Genomic DNA, 15,473 nt, shown 5'->3' with positions numbered 1-15,473 from the left:
TTCATTTTTATTGCCGTTAAACAAAACATTCAAATTCAACAGATTTTTCAATCAAATGCATTAATCCGAAAAGCTGAAAAAACATCGTCTCAAAAATCCATGCCAACAGCGTTCAAATACATGTTCGTACACATCAGTTAGTAGAAATTATTCGTTAAATTATTTTATTTTAACATCCTCTTCGAACATTTTACTCAGTTTGTCAATTTTATCAGTCCAATACAGAGCATCATTGAGCACGCTTTCGCTGTTCAGTTCTTCCGTTCTTGCAGAACCGAAACCCCTGTAATGGCTGTGGGAAAGCATAAAAGGATGCAATAAATGCATTGAATTCTCTGATGTTAAGACAAAAGCAAACACTCACTATATTGGTGCCTCGTGGCTGAAGACGGTTGGGCCACTGCTCCACCAAGGCAGAGCTCGAACGACGAAAAGAAGCATCAAACCGGCAAAAATGGCCCCCATTTTCAGGAAGCCCCAAAAGTACGCGGCGCTCACCCAATGCAGTGGCCATACTGCAAGCAAAAAACGCCATTTAATGTGCATGCAATTGAGTTAAATGTTAAAAGACAACTTACGTATTTCAAACCTAGGGTAATGAGGACGACGGCGGCTTACTTGTTGTGCACAAGAAGCATCGATCATAACCCACAGAATCAAACAGATCAGTACAAAACGACGTAAACTACACGACACCATCCTTAGTGCTGTTGAGAAGATCGTATGATAATAGTCAGTGCAGCTCAGTTGTGATCTATCAGTAAAAGCACGAGGCTTATCAGTCGGTCAACACGCGACTGTGGCATCCTCGAGATGCGCCCTGCGGCTCACCTAAATGGTGATAAACGATCATCGCCAATTTGCGCCAACGCTCGAAAGAAAGTGATGTGATGTTTGCTTCCGGTTTTCGAACGGAAGTAGCCAACCAATCGCAATCGTAGCGCGTAATTTCTCCCTTTCGTTTTCGATATTTTGTCACGATTTGTTTGATGACTCAATAAAGCATGACCATGGAGGCTCGTTGTTGTTCATGGCCAGGAAGAACTACAAACGGGTATCATTTCGAATTAAACTTATAAAGAATGATTAGTTTGTGACACGTAAATTATTAAGAACCAGTGGTTAGTGGATATGCTATATTATTGTGTGAAAATCCGATGCTATTTGCGGTAAGGCATATGAATAATAACTATATGAAAGCGAAGAAACCAATATTTAAAATGTAATTTAATTAATTTTGTATGCTTTATTTCGACAAATAATTTATTAAAAATATTTTAAGTTCAATATCATCGACAAGTGCTCTATCTAACCATCCTGCTGTAAACTATCACTTAACGCACTAATTCTATCGTTCCAGTAAAGCTGCACGTCTCTTGTGCTCCTGTGCCGGAAAAGATTATATTCCGCAGCGTCCAGCGATCGTCGGTGGCTTTAGAAGTACAAAGATGAACCACATTAGCACGTTTAAATTATAACGCTAATTTTCATACCACTCACTAGAACGCTGGGCCACCTCCCACGTAGATCGATTGGCCATTATTGTTCCACTTTTTCGCGAACAACAGCAGAAGCAAAGCGCCCAAGATGAAGCCCATTTTTACCAGCACCCAAATGTACAACGCCACCGTCCATCCTGTTGGTGCATCTGTAAGAAAGTGAATTATTGCCTGACAGCTGCAGGAATCGCTCATATCCTTCGCTCTTACATATTCCATAGCTGTACTTCAACGGTTTCGGATGATGATGTCCGTGGGCGAAAACGTGTCCACTCACCAAACACAACACGATCACGATCGTGATCCAAAGACGAGAGCTGCTTTCAAGCGACATCGTGTTTCCGTTGAAGGTGTTTTGAATGGACTGATCCATAAAGTCGGGACGAGCAAAATGTCCCTGTACTTGAACTTTCTTTCGTAAAACTATCGTTCGTAAACATTGGTGGGGGCCATTTAGAACGCACGTGCTAATTGCCATGATCACCAAGTAGGGAAACAGGCAGTTCAAATACAACGAAATATAAATATATAAAAAAAATTTCAAATAATTCAATTATATATAAAGCAAAGTAGATAAACATTCTTGTTCATTTTTACACATTAAATTTCACATTTTATTCCATATTTGATAGATATAATTTTGTATGTACAAATAAATAAATTATCTGCTATAAACTATCAACAAAAACTCTACGCTACAGTATATCACGATTGCTAGCGTCATACAAAGGATATCTAGAAAGAAATTCATGAATTGTATACAACCAAACAAATTTCATGCAATCAAATAATACCTTAGCTCCCTGTGACTTCTAGAACTCCATTCGGTCTCTGTTTGCCGTTGCCGTACAAGAGCAAAGTGAATTAGAAGATATGTTTTAAAGAATATAACGATGTAATACACAAACGCGGCAATTGCTGCCGCATGTGATCCGAATACGAGCTCGGGAAATCCTGAAAGAAACGATAAAAAAAAGTTATCATACATGCTATTCAACATGATAACTGGCTACTTGCCATATTCATTGAAATCCTCCCGATCACGACCGGTAACGGCAAGGCTTGTGGATGGAGCTTGAGGATCATCGGCAGTGATTGCTTGCGAGACGATCACCACCATTAGGAAACCGATGAGCAAAGAAATCATGACGCTCTTCCTACACTATCCGTAGTTGGTAGTTCACTGATTGTAAGCGATTGAAACGTTAGCTCCGTTTGCCGCTTTTGATAGGGAAAGCGCTTTCTTTTCGCTCGCTAAAATATCTCCAATTAGAGCATTTTTATAAACACGCCGTAGCCGTTTTGTAGTACCCAAGGACATGTAGAGAAGCTCAGTTATCAGTGAGACACCCAATCGAGGTTACTTATCGAAATTTAGGCATGAAGAGGGCATTCGCATTTTATTTATTCATATTCTTCCAAGCATGTTTAGTACAAGCAGTGGAAAACGCTGTATCATCTGAATCCCGCCGACATTCCAGCCGTAAGTAGTTATAGTGAGTGTTGACCACGTGGTCAAAAATATTCATCAAATATCTCTTTCAGCTTATCCCTATGCCTGGCGCTGGTGGATTGCACACAGTGTGTTGTGGATTCTGAAAGGCGGCTTCTGGTTGACGATCTTCATAATCGTAGTGCTTTTTAAAGCGTTTCCGAAAAGCTATGGGTGCAACCAGCCGATTGTATGGGAAGATTCTGTCCCATTCTACGATCATCATCAACATCATTCTTCCATCGGCTGGGGGAGAAGTCGCGATCCTCACAGCTCGACAAATGATTGGCAACTGTACTGGAAAGATAAATTGGAGACAATAATGGATGGGTTTGCGTGATTCGAATGCTACTCGAAACAAGATAGTTTTGTAAGTTTAGGGTAAATTTGGCTTAGATTTTCATATGCATGAATGTCACGTGTGATAAAGACGTACCGCAGACGAATCCCCCTATTAAAATATATGAACCACTTCAAGCGTGTACGGCGTTCATTCATTCAAATCTGCCCTTTTGTTCGTCTTTTATTTCAAGCTCCCGTAAGTCACGCAATCTGTTACACGAATGTTTCGCATAGTTTCTCAAGGTACGCATTTCAGTATCTTTACTGAAGTTACCTTGAACGGTCGATTGAGAAAAATTTCACCTCAAAATGTGGTTAACCCTGAATGTGCTTGTAATATTGGCAGCGTTCACAATTTCCACCAGCTGTAAGGATGTGAACGTTTCTACCAACAACACCACGAGAACTCTGATATCAACACACATGCGACCGATAAAAAACAGCCACAAGTATCAGAGTAAAGTATTCGAAACACTTAAAAACGATAGTTAAATAAAATCAACATGTTGCCCCGATTTTCAGGTGAAATTAATGCCATCGCATACTTTCTTCTTGTCGGGTACATCACGCAAATATGGCTGTTCTTTAAGGTGGTTGTCCTAGCGGCATTAATAAGTCCAGCGTTTACGAAAAATTACTTCGATACCACACCCTACACATAAGTTTAACAATGTGTCATAAGTTAATAAAGTTGTATATTTAAAATAATCAGCAACGAGCATTCAATAAATATCTTAACATCTACGTTACGCCATCACACACGTTTATCGTGGCCATCTCCAGTCTTCATCGTCCAAGGCGTTTGTTTGCTGCGTTCGAGAAGAACCTCCTTTCGCATCAGCCAAATCGCATTGGTAACGCTTACGGCAGTCGGATAAACTCAACTCACTAGGGTCCTTTGGGCGGTAGGCACGAAACACATCAAATCCTGGGTTACTCAATGCCCTCCATATCTCCGGAGACCGTGTTCCTTCCACATACATCTCACACACGATCCGCTTACGACACGCTTCGTCACTGATATCGAGCGTGTCGAATATGAACTCCGCCATGTCGTTGTTTTGTCCAGGACCGAACCGGACATCTCTCCGCTTTCGACGACCCCAACCAATCCCACCGGGAGTCTGAGCCCACTGGCTTTTCTCGAAGATGCTCGGTCCACTCGTCTTGGCCCAATAGTACCCATCACCGAACACCAGCATCGCCACCAGGATGATCCATATCTTCAGCTTGATAAAGACGACCGTGGCAAGATCACTGAACCACGGCCACCCTGTGGTGGAAGGAGTCACTGTTCAAGCAAGCAACGCATCAGAAATTCAATCTCCTCCAATACTTACAGTAGCGAAAAATGTCATAATACCGATCGTATCGTGCTTCCACAAGGGCAACGGACGATTTAGTTGCTCCTTCTGCTTCACAAGCCACCACGGTTACCGTGAAAATGACGAGGTATGCGGCCGTATCGAGCAGCTTCATTTCGGGACGACTGGCCACCGGTTAATGGGAATCACTTGCTTCATTTCTAGCTGATCGTTCGCGACAAAACACCTGACACGCTAGGTGCAAGGTACAGAGACTGTGCTAAACGTCTACAAGCGATCGTCAGCACCATTACTCCCGGGGGACACCATTTCTCTGAGTGGAGGGCAACAACAAAACGTTAGGCACCGATTAGCACCGCCACCTGATCGGTGGTGCTAGAAGTGAGTAAGACTGCAACATTAGGGCTGCATCTCCGCGAAAGTGGTTCACATTCACTTTCATTTCGGGATGTTGACACTTTCTGATCGATGTTTTCGTTCCGGTCGATCGTGATGGAACTTCTTCCGACGCCGGAAGATCGCCACCGGACCATCCCATTTAACACCTTATGTAATTCGAGGAACAAGAGACCACAACCGGAAGCGCATAGGGCCAAAAAGAGATGAGTTACTAACGTTGCGTAATGGATTGCATAAATGAGTTCTAGCTATAGATAATCTAGAGTATTCTTAGAAGAACATTATCCTGGTGTTTCTAAAAATGTTCGAGCTCAATTTTAGAGCTGGTATATTATAAGCCTTTCCTTAAATGAAATCAAAAACCTCTTCCTTAACGAACAAAGAATTATTGATTTTATTTAAACTTCCGTTAACAGTATTTTGGCCTACTTTTTGTTTTCTCTTTAAGCCAGATCTGAGTCAACTTATCACAATTGGATTCATTTGATCATCCATTGGGAAATTCTTGACCATTCCATATTTAGCAAAGCAAACACCCAGATTTTTAGCATCCAAATTACCGGAAGCTTACCACACTGTCGATCCTGAAAGGTGTTTAAAAATGGCTTGAATTCGAATCGTGTACCACTCATTCCCACTCCCCGGTGCATGAAAGAAAGTGACGCCGAAGAAATGTCCATCCGTCTCCCGTTCCCGGTTGAGACGCGGACCCCCCACACACGCCTTTCGCCACCGGAATGTTAACGTTGAATTAGCTTCAATTATTGTCCCGTGCGTGGCTGGCGTCAATTTGGAGGTGGAAGAAAAATTTTAACATCCTATAAAATGATGCCTTCCCTGGCTGTTCGATCTCATTCGAGCTACAATCGTGTTTCGGACGGGAGCCTAAATTTTGTTCACATTTTCTCGGCTCCCTATCGGAGCTGGTGGCGTTCCGGAAAGGTGATCACAGGGGGCGTACAGTGTGTGTGTGTGTGTGTTTTCGTGCTTGTGTCCCGCGCTGAAAAGGATCAGTCAAACGTGTCGCAGCTATTGTGTGGTTGAACAGAAAAAGAACAATTTAAAAAAAGCATGGCCTACTACAAACAATTACTGCTGCTGGGAGCGATGCTGGCGTTAGCAGCAGCGCAAGATTTAGCGGAAACGAGTACCAAATCCGTCGAAGAAGGTCGCCGAAGGAGACGGTTCTACAAATATCTCTTCAAAGCACGTGAGTTTTTCACCGCCAAAGCTTGACATGCGATCAAAGCTTAACGGTTTTTTTCTTTTTGAAACGTTTGTTGTTTCAGTGGGTCCAATAATGTCCACCCTCACGACGGTGGTCCTAGTGAAGGCGAAAATTGTGCTGGTGGCCCTTTTTTTTGCTGGAATCTACTTCTTTGGGCACAAAATATTTCCGGGTGGCTTTTTCGGTTCGTCCATCATTAGCGAAACGCCACCGCCGTTCTTCGAGTCCGGTCCGTACACCGATTATCACGCGACGGGACACGAAATCATCTCAAGCTATCCCGGACCGGAACCGTACTCGAGCTACGATTCGTCTCCGCCTTCTAACAGTTATCTGCCGCCTTCGAACAGCTACTTACCACCCCCATCCGGTAGCTCATCTTCCTATTCTAAGTACAGCTCTGGAACGCGTCGTAAGCGTGACGTAACAGATGGACAGGAGCAAGGACACGATGGCTACACAAACGACGACGAACTAGGGGAGAATGAGTAAGCAAACGGAGCGAATTCTGTGCAAAAATGGATGCCAATGAACGGCTATTTTCCAACGAATCTCTTGCAGGATGTATTGGACAGACACCTTAACTGATATGACGTTTCGGTTCCTTGGAGTAAACCGACGCGTGTGTCGTAAGCGGTTCGTTTGCGAATTCGATTTCCAGGCCAGACGGAACCCGATCCTTTTATTCATCACGCGCGCAATAGGGTAACTGACCGAACGACATAGCGAGACGGCGATCCGAAACACTAACGAATATGCGTTTTTTTTTCTCTCAACTATCACAGCCGAGACGTTTTCCACAATTATCGTGACGCAAGCGATGAGAAGGCGGCCAACTACAAGGACTGTGGGCGCATTTACGAGGAGTGTAAGGTTCCGAAAAGGAAGAAGTTCACCCGTCAGCCTTTCCGTCCGCTACGGTTAGCTCCTGTCTCAAGCTCCCAGGAAAACCCAACGTTGGCTGCAGCGAGCTATGACACGCAGGAAAATGAAATTGACACACTGGCGCGAACGGTGGACACTGCAACGGTTCCCACCGATAGCGGAACCCGAGGAAAGTTGATTCTGCAACCGATACGTCCCAACCGCTTTCGAAGAAATTAAGCGGCGCGACTCGGATCGGAACGGATCGACGGTGATTTAGCTGTACATATTCTAATTTATTTATTTATTTATTCAACACGGTGTACGAAACGAAAGCAGGGTGCAAGGTAATAAAGAAAATCTAATGCTCAGTTAGTTTGTTCACTACCACCGCTGCCGTTTATTACGAATAGAACTTGACTACGACCCGTTCCATCACTACCATTACAATGAGTCTTTACGGATATCCTACCGACCCCTGTCGCATCCGTGTGGCCGCCTGCCGCCTTATGGCTACTTCATCGGTCTTAAGACACTTTTTTGGTTTTCTTCTTTTTCATCCCATCGATCGTCGACGCCAGCACGTCAATGTCTCGGTTGTCGATGTAACCGGCATCGTTTTTCAGTTCCTTGCCGGCCGTTCGACGGCTCATGGCACCGGAAGCGAGCGAGCCTACCTTCGACCAGGCGATACCCAACAGCTCGAACGCAAGCTCCTGCTTGAAGAACACGAACCCAATGAGTGCGATCAGCACGATCGCCGACAGGGAGTTCTGGTTGAGATCACCTTCCGCTGTCCGCAGCTCGGGCGTGAACTGCATTTCCGCGTAAAAACTGCTCGTATTGGCCACGAACGGCACGGACGACAGGCTGTACCGGTAGTTTTTCTCCGACAGCGAAGACGTCAGCTCGATGTGGTAGTTCTTGCCGTCGAAGGGAATGCGCGGGAAGAACACCATAATGCCTGGGTTGATTTTCGATTTCGGGTTCAGCGGCGGTTCGATGCGTTGCGTGTGCACCGGCGAATCGCTACCCTTTTTGTACAGCGCAATCTTGAGCGTTTTGTAGTGATCGTTCTGGGATGCAACCACCCGCACGGTGACGTCGACGAAAGCCAACGGACTAATGGCGATTAGGTTGACTTCGCGCGTGTCCGCCTTCTCGATTTTGACCACGCGTTCACGTGGAATCGACCGATCAACCGCAGCCGACGGTCCTGTGCCGGTGCGTACGCGTACTCGATACTGACAGCCGGGAGTCAGTCCACGGATGCGATACTGTCCGTTGAACTCACTCGTTGCCTCCTCGAGTACGTTGCCGCAGGTTTCGTCCGACACCGCTTCGACGACCACATTCGGGAACGGTTCACCGTTGAGTGACGTGATGGAACCGAAGATAGAAAACTGTGTTCTTTTACCGACCAGCTCCTCCACCACGGTGGCACCTTCCTGCACTTCGATCAGCTTCGAGTTGGGCCGGAATTCGTACTCCTTCATCATCGCGCGCAGGTAGTACTCGCTGGGTGAGAGCGAATGGAACTTGATGCTACCGTCCTCACCGGTGACCATGTTTTTGCGATAGCTTTCAGCGCCGGACACCGATAGCAGCACACCCGCCAACCGATTGCCTACGTCATCCTTTACCGTGACGATGATTTCACAAAGCTTATGCCCGCTAAACGTGCTGCTCTTTCGGTCGAACGTGGAGAACACGTACGATTCCTTCTCGGCGGACAGTTCGACAGCGAGTGTGGGATCGATAGGCCCAAACCGGAACTCGCCGAGATGGTTCGTGAGTGTGACCAAAGGCGTAAGATCCATGTTCTTCGGGAACACCAGCGTAATGGTGGCATCCTGCACCGGAGGATTCGTGCGACCGTTTATGAGCAGTCCCTTCGTGGCTCGCAGTTCCGTGCCAACGTATTCGCAATCGCTTCCACCGACGACGACGAGCTGCGTTGGGTTAAATAGCATGATTTCACTTTGCGGCACCAACGTGATGCGTTCGCCCCGTTCCAGATAGAACTCCTTGCGATATACGTAGCCTCCATCCGTTCTTCCCTCAATCGTTTCAAATTCAACAATCTCACCAGTTACTTGTCCATCTAGCAACACCTTTACCTGGAATTGTTCCTTCTCTTCGGCAATCAGCTTTACCACGTTGCGGTGGCTTTTGGCATTGACGGAGATGGGAGTGGGATTGGCTGTATTAAATTCGATGGCCGTTGTCTCGTCGAACCGATGGCACCCGCTCAAGCGCATTTTGTACGTGCCCGCGTGCTTTACGCAAAACATATTCATACCCGAGGTCAGAACGATCTCTTCCTCCTTGGCGGGGGCAGTTTTTTCATCGGCCGCTGGTTCCTTCCACCGATAGGACATCGATGCCGCGTGGCTCGACAAAATCGAAACGATGTAGCCCGTCTGGACGAAGGTCGGTACCGTCTCCTTGGCCGTTTTGATATTAACCTTCACCATGTTCGACTGCCAGCAGAGTTTACCAGTTGGAACGCTCACCTCGTAGCTTCCCGGCAGCACATTTTGAAAGCTATAGCTACCCGCATCCGACACCGGAGCGATAAAGGACTGTCCGATCGCATTACCACTGCCGTCGAGTGCTTGCAGGGTGACCGCTAGATCGCGGCAAGATTCACGCTTGCCATCCGCCAAGCAACGCACCTCTCCCGTTACTGTAGCGCGGAGCTGTGAAAATACAATTCCCTCAACCGGAGCGTAGTTTACCTCGATCGTTTGCGTGACTGGGAAAAACTGGATGCCACTGGCGTGTTCTTCGTCCGTCGTCAGCACCTGCACGGCGTATTGGCCATTTTCCAGGAACGTACACCACTCGCCCGTACCTTCACGGCTCGTCACCTCCACCATCATGGTGGACGCTTTTTTCGTTATCGCCACGCGGTGTGCCTTCTTCGAGATGACCTGTCCGCACGCTTTAAAACCGGATACGAGCACATCCGGCAGGGACGGATTCGCCAGCGACACCTTCACGATGTGATCCTTAAACTGCAGATCCTCGGCCTGTACCTGAATCGTGTACGTGCCCGGCTGGATGTTTTCTAGCGTGTAGCTACCGTCCTGACCAGTGACCGCAATTTCTCGGCCGTTCAATTTCACGCGGGCCTTCGCAACGCTCGGTCCGTTAGGTGATCGAAGCACGCGCCCCGACACACTGAATCCGGTGACCTCGAAATTTTCCCGCAACCGCAATCCATCGTTATCGACGACCAGCTCGAGGGCTTCTGGGCGAATATGGAACTTAATTTTGCTGTTGGTGAAATGCGGACGAATGAGATATTTTCCTCTGGAAACGCCTGCAAACAGATAGGTGCCGGTATTTTTGTTCGGCGTGGTGTAGCAGAGCGGTGCAGTTTCGTACGCCTTATCGACGTCGTTCGCTACTGCCAGCGTGCTATCGGACGAGCACTTGACGAGCGACTTTTGCTGCAATTGTGTCAAAAAAAGAAAGTTAATTTTATGTATCCATTGTGGCCAGACACCTCAGGGTGTGTTCTTACATTTTTGGCACCGTACAAAAGGAAGCCCACATTGGCAAACGGTTGTCCATCGCTGAAAACGTTACCCTCCACATCAAAGCCAGAAACGACGAGCGATCCAGCAGGGATTTCGGTGTTTCCGGAAGCAACTGTTACCGTATATTCCGGCTGCACAAAGTGCCATTTCAGGTGCTGCACCTTCACCACGTAGCGGCCCGGTTTAATCGGTGTGAATGAAAACACTCCAAGTGCATTTGTCACAGTTTGGCCGATTTTACTGCCATCCTCTGCAACTAGCTCCACTCGAACACCACGCGCTCCGTTATCAGGTAAACCGAGGAACTCAACACGCCCCGTTATACCGAAGCCTTTGAAGAGGAAATTCACGTCCTTGCCCTGGCTGCATACGTCCGTCTGGCCGTCGAACTTGATTTCCACCTGCTCCGGTTCGAAGCTCCAACCGGGCGGTGGTATCACCTTCAGCACGTAGCTACCCTTATCATACACCGGGATGAAGTAATACCCATTCGAAGGGGAGCATTCCGTCTTTAGTTTCAGGCTGCCCTGGGGAGTGAACCTAGAAGAGAAAAATACAAAAACAAAACCCGACACATCAGCACGTTTTCGTTCAATAAGTGGCTTCCGGAGTCGGCCCTCGTAATGTTAATTTAATTAACCGAAACGAGAAAACTTACAGCCCTACTTCCACTTTGCTCAAGTCAAGCTCGGAGTTTACATTTTTCACGAAGCCCCCACAACCGAAAACTTCATTTGCCGAGCTGAAATCGGACAGCAAAACAAGCACTAAACCTAGCACCGCAGAACGAAACATTTTCTGCGGGTACCTTGAGTTAGAAATCGTGCGAAAATTCCCCAAACCCGGCACAAACGAAGAGGTGAAAAATATTTTCTACTACGAACCCCAGTTCCGTACTGGGTGACAGAACAGATGTGATGTGATGTTCAGCTGACACGGTGGTACCGAGCAGAGTTGCCAAATAAACTGCAATTGAATGCTTACGCTAATCGATTATTACAGTAAAATTACATCCACGATAAAGTGAAAGGCAATTTCGCATGAACAAAGAAATAAACTAGCAAAATATCGCAAAATATATGCATTAAATCCGCTGATTCAAATTTGAATCGCGGCGTTAACAAGACGTCCGAAATAGCAACCGTTATCACAAGAGGTCAAAGTTGGTTAAACACCCGCAGAAGAAGAACGTTGATACCGAAATCGCCAGAATATATTTTAAACAGTTAAAACTCCTAGGTACACATCATTTTAATCTATTATAAGTCAAATTTGCAAAAAAAAACGGTGTTGAGTTTCCAAAACCCCTTTTTTAATATCGTCAAGCATGCGACGGTGACGTTTAAAATGCAACAGCAGTTGCGTCGAGAGGTGCATCAAAACAACATGAATTGATGCCGGTTCGGCCGCACAAGAATCGGCGTGAAAAAGAGTGAAATTTGCTTTAAAACAGCACCATCATGAGTGATAGCAATGCATTTGTGTTGGACAATGGTGCATTTTACGCAAAGCTTGGTTTATCGGACGAACAAGAACCAAAGTAAGCAGGAAAAACACTGCAGCATGTCCGGGTGGTGCAGGGCAGCAAATTATGTCTATTTTATGTTTGTTTTCGTTTTAGAACCATTCTAAACTGTATCACAAAAGCGAAATCCGAACGAAGGCGACCCTTCATTGGAAACCAGATCGAAGAGTGCCGCGATGCTTCCGGGCTGTTTTACATCCTGTGCTTTCAACGTGGCTATCTGGTGAACTGGGACGTACAGAAAACGGTCTGGGATTATTTGTTCAGCCCAGATTGCTGTCCGGTACAGTTTTCCGAAACGCCGCTGCTGATCACGGAACCGCTGTTCAATTTCGGGTCCATTCAGGAGGCGATGCTGGAAATCCTTTACGAGGAGTACGACTGCGATGCCGTTTGCAAATCTACGGCGATAGATCTGGCGGCTTTCAACTACGCCCATAGCGATGGATTCGAAGGGCGTAAGAAACCGTTGGCATGCGTGGTGGTAGAGATGGGCTTTAGCTTTACGCACATCGTCCCTTTCGTTAAGGGCAACAAGGTGAAGGAAGCTACCCGCCGCATCGATGTTGGGGGGAAGGTGTTAACCAACCATCTGAAGGAAATCATCTCCTACCGGCAACTGAACGTGATGGACGAATCGTACGTGATAAATCAGGTGAAGGAAGACAGTTGCTTCGTGTCACAGAACTTTAACGACGATATGCGAATAGCACGGAAGCGCTTCCCGGATAATACAATCTTGCGGGAATACGTGTTGCCGGATTACACACAAATTCGTCGCGGATTCCTTCGAAAACCGAACGAAACGACGGGTATGGATAACGGCGAGGAACTGCAAACAGTAAAACTGGGAAATGAACGCTTCGTAATCCCCGAGATGCTGTTCCACCCGTCAGATGTGGGAATCCAACAGATGGGCGTGCCGGAAGCGATAGTCGATGCGATCAACATGTGCGCGGAAGAAACGCGTCCCCATCTCTTCGCGAACATTGTCGTTTGCGGTGGTTGTGCCCTGTTTCCGGGTATGCAATCACGGGTGGAAAAAGACGTCAGAGCTCTTGCTCCTGATGAGTACGAGGTTAAAGTAACCGTTCCTGAAAAGTACGTGCATTTTGCGCGCTGGCTAGCAGCGTTTGGATGATATTGCTTTTGCTCTTATAATTCGTTTTTCTTCCCTTGCAGTCCAATCACTTACGCCTGGCATGGTGGGAAGAAGTATTCACAATCGCTTAGTTTTATGAAATCGTGCATGAGTCGCAACCAGTACGAGGAGTACGGCTCGAGGCATCTGGTGGATAAGTACGATAGCTAGCGGCGTAGGAAAAACAAATCCCGAAAACAGGAGGACGTACCAGGTAAACTAAAGTTACTTTATTGGCTTCCTATCGTTATAAAAACATCGTCGTCTACATCATGACACGTGAGGAAAAATAACGAGCTAGAATACGTGTGTAGTTGCCGTGTGATGACCGTGTGTCTGAATTCTTCTTTTTTTTCATGTCTTAACAAACTCGCTCTTGTCAACGTAAAAGGCTAGCGTTCTGCAGATTAAAGCCAACCAACATCCTTTGATGGAATGCCAGCCCTCCGACCGGATGCTTTCGGGAAGACCGACGTGTGTCTTCTATATACTCTAACATCGATCGATATGACGACGAAATCGATGAACTGAACAAGATGATCACCCCATTCCCGGTAACAGTTGTGGGTAGACGTTTGGAGTCGAATGAAATGCACGCATTGCCTCACAGACAGCGGCGTAGAAATAACCACAAACTGGACCACCATAAAAAACGGACATCGCAAAGGAGCTCCATTAAATAACCGTGTCGCTAGATGGGATGTTTCTTATTGAACATTACGTGGAGAATATGAGAATCGTTTCCGAACACAAACAACACATTTAACATGAACACACACACACATAATGGGACAAGTACTAACTAATGCCCGCAATCCCAGACGTGCGCCGGGGCACTCTTTGAGGGATGCTGCATTCCCGTGCGATAATCTAAGCAAATGGCAATCATCTCGGTAACGGTTACTTAGTACTGTTGGCGTCTTCGAGCCGCACGCTGCTTATCAAAGCGTAGCTCCATCTCTTCCAAAACCTTGGGGGTGTAGCGAACGACGAGCTTAACCGAACCGACGGCTTGCTTCAGCAGCTCGACGGCCTTTTCGTGGTTTTCTCCCTCGACCGATACACCGTTCACCGATAGCAGCTGATCGCCTCGCTTGAGCCCGCCGTGGCGATCGGCTACACCGCCGGGAATAATGCGCGATATGTAGATCGGAGAGTTCTGCTCCTTGCCTCCCATCACGTTGAATCCGAGCCCTTCATCCGTCTTGGGCAGCTCAACCACACGCGGATGGGCGTGCCCTTCACTGGCTGCAAACGCCGCGATAGTGGCCTTCGCTGTTGCTGATGCACGCACATCGAGCGAACCTTGGATGTCCACCGTTTCGTAGACGTGCTCGTACACTTCTCGCACGGCGTTCAGGAAATCGCTCTGCAGCACCTTCTGCAAAGCCGCCAGCTTGGTGGCGGGCACTTCGCCACTCATTTGCAGCTTTTCCAGCAACTCGATGGAGCGTTTCACATCTGCAAAGTAGAGATAGCATGAAAATGGGTCCCGAGGAGTGAGAATCGACCGCATGTCGTCCTTCCTATACCTTTCGCAAGCGTTAAAGGCTCACATACGTTGGCCATTATTGATTTGTTTATCTAAACCTGCGGGTGGTACACTTTATTCGCGAGCTGAATGTTGCGTCCAGCGATTCGAGTTTTTTGTGGAAATATCTTGCTCACAGGCACACGTTTCAGCTTCTGCGCTTGTGTTTATTATTATTTTCAGCACCTCTTCAGATTACACACTCCCGAATGGGGGAAATACTCTATGAATAGCATAGAGGCGCGATACGTCAGTGGAAATAAATTTTCCCAGTTCCGCCCCAGTCGAGAGGAAAAATTAAAACAAACACACACAGGGTGGTTTTGACGTTTCTCAATGTTTTCGATCAGAAGACAATGCTATACGAATTTAAATCGACCGTTTAGCGCTCCGTTTCCGAGATTATATCCTTTTAATTGTGTAACGTTCATATATTTTACATAATTACCTTTAATTATGCCCTTTTTTGCTGTCGTGCACGGGTTTTCCCAAATCACGGTCGCAAGGGGTTTATACAATGCACTTTCGATCGTAAAACTGGCCCATAAAATAATTACAAACAGCGCATGCTGCTGCAAG

The 15,473-nt window shown here is 46.7% G+C and overlaps 6 protein-coding genes across 6 annotated transcripts; 2 read left to right on the top strand and 4 right to left on the bottom strand.

Annotated features, from left to right (window-relative positions):
- Window positions 1-1,308: 1,308 nt before the first annotated feature.
- LOC128724706 (uncharacterized) lies at window positions 1,309-1,833 on the bottom strand. The gene is made up of 3 exons (XM_053818428.1): window positions 1,710-1,833; window positions 1,501-1,648; window positions 1,309-1,432 (listed from the first exon to the last, which is right to left on the bottom strand). Exons 1-3 carry the CDS (start codon window positions 1,831-1,833, stop codon window positions 1,309-1,311), a joined length of 396 nt encoding a protein of 131 aa, XP_053674403.1.
- A 2,264-nt stretch (window positions 1,834-4,097) lies between these two features.
- LOC128727022 (uncharacterized) lies at window positions 4,098-4,812 on the bottom strand. The gene is made up of 2 exons (XM_053820877.1): window positions 4,674-4,812; window positions 4,098-4,606 (listed from the first exon to the last, which is right to left on the bottom strand). Exons 1-2 carry the CDS (start codon window positions 4,810-4,812, stop codon window positions 4,098-4,100), a joined length of 648 nt encoding a protein of 215 aa, XP_053676852.1.
- A 1,316-nt stretch (window positions 4,813-6,128) lies between these two features.
- LOC128726841 (uncharacterized) lies at window positions 6,129-7,389 on the top strand. Its single transcript, XM_053820681.1, has 4 exons — window positions 6,129-6,267; window positions 6,347-6,773; window positions 6,847-6,990; window positions 7,071-7,389. Exons 1-4 carry the CDS (start codon window positions 6,129-6,131, stop codon window positions 7,387-7,389), a joined length of 1,029 nt encoding a protein of 342 aa, XP_053676656.1.
- Window positions 7,390-7,542: 153 nt separating this feature from the next.
- On the bottom strand, window positions 7,543-11,492 carry LOC128726991 (nodal modulator 1). The gene is made up of 3 exons (XM_053820849.1): window positions 11,356-11,492; window positions 10,682-11,237; window positions 7,543-10,607 (listed from the first exon to the last, which is right to left on the bottom strand). The coding sequence occupies exons 1-3, from the start codon at window positions 11,490-11,492 to the stop codon at window positions 7,677-7,679; spliced, it is 3,624 nt and encodes a 1,207-aa protein (XP_053676824.1). The 3' UTR covers window positions 7,543-7,676.
- Window positions 11,493-12,157: 665 nt separating this feature from the next.
- On the top strand, window positions 12,158-13,891 carry LOC128726992 (actin-related protein 6). Its single transcript, XM_053820850.1, has 4 exons — window positions 12,158-12,237; window positions 12,319-13,323; window positions 13,405-13,577; window positions 13,755-13,891. The coding sequence occupies exons 1-3, from the start codon at window positions 12,158-12,160 to the stop codon at window positions 13,532-13,534; spliced, it is 1,215 nt and encodes a 404-aa protein (XP_053676825.1). The 3' UTR covers window positions 13,535-13,577; window positions 13,755-13,891.
- A 149-nt stretch (window positions 13,892-14,040) lies between these two features.
- LOC128726994 (protein lin-7 homolog C) lies at window positions 14,041-15,078 on the bottom strand. The gene is made up of 2 exons (XM_053820851.1): window positions 14,896-15,078; window positions 14,041-14,824 (listed from the first exon to the last, which is right to left on the bottom strand). The coding sequence occupies exons 1-2, from the start codon at window positions 14,930-14,932 to the stop codon at window positions 14,268-14,270; spliced, it is 594 nt and encodes a 197-aa protein (XP_053676826.1). The 5' UTR covers window positions 14,933-15,078; the 3' UTR covers window positions 14,041-14,267.
- Window positions 15,079-15,473: the final 395 nt, after the last annotated feature.

This window comes from Anopheles nili, chromosome 3 (assembly GCF_943737925.1).
Source record: "Anopheles nili chromosome 3, idAnoNiliSN_F5_01, whole genome shotgun sequence".
NCBI lineage: Eukaryota > Metazoa > Arthropoda > Insecta > Diptera > Culicidae > Anopheles > Anopheles nili.
The sequence above is the reverse complement of the archived record's forward strand: the minus strand, read 5'-3'. Positions and strand labels throughout refer to the sequence as shown.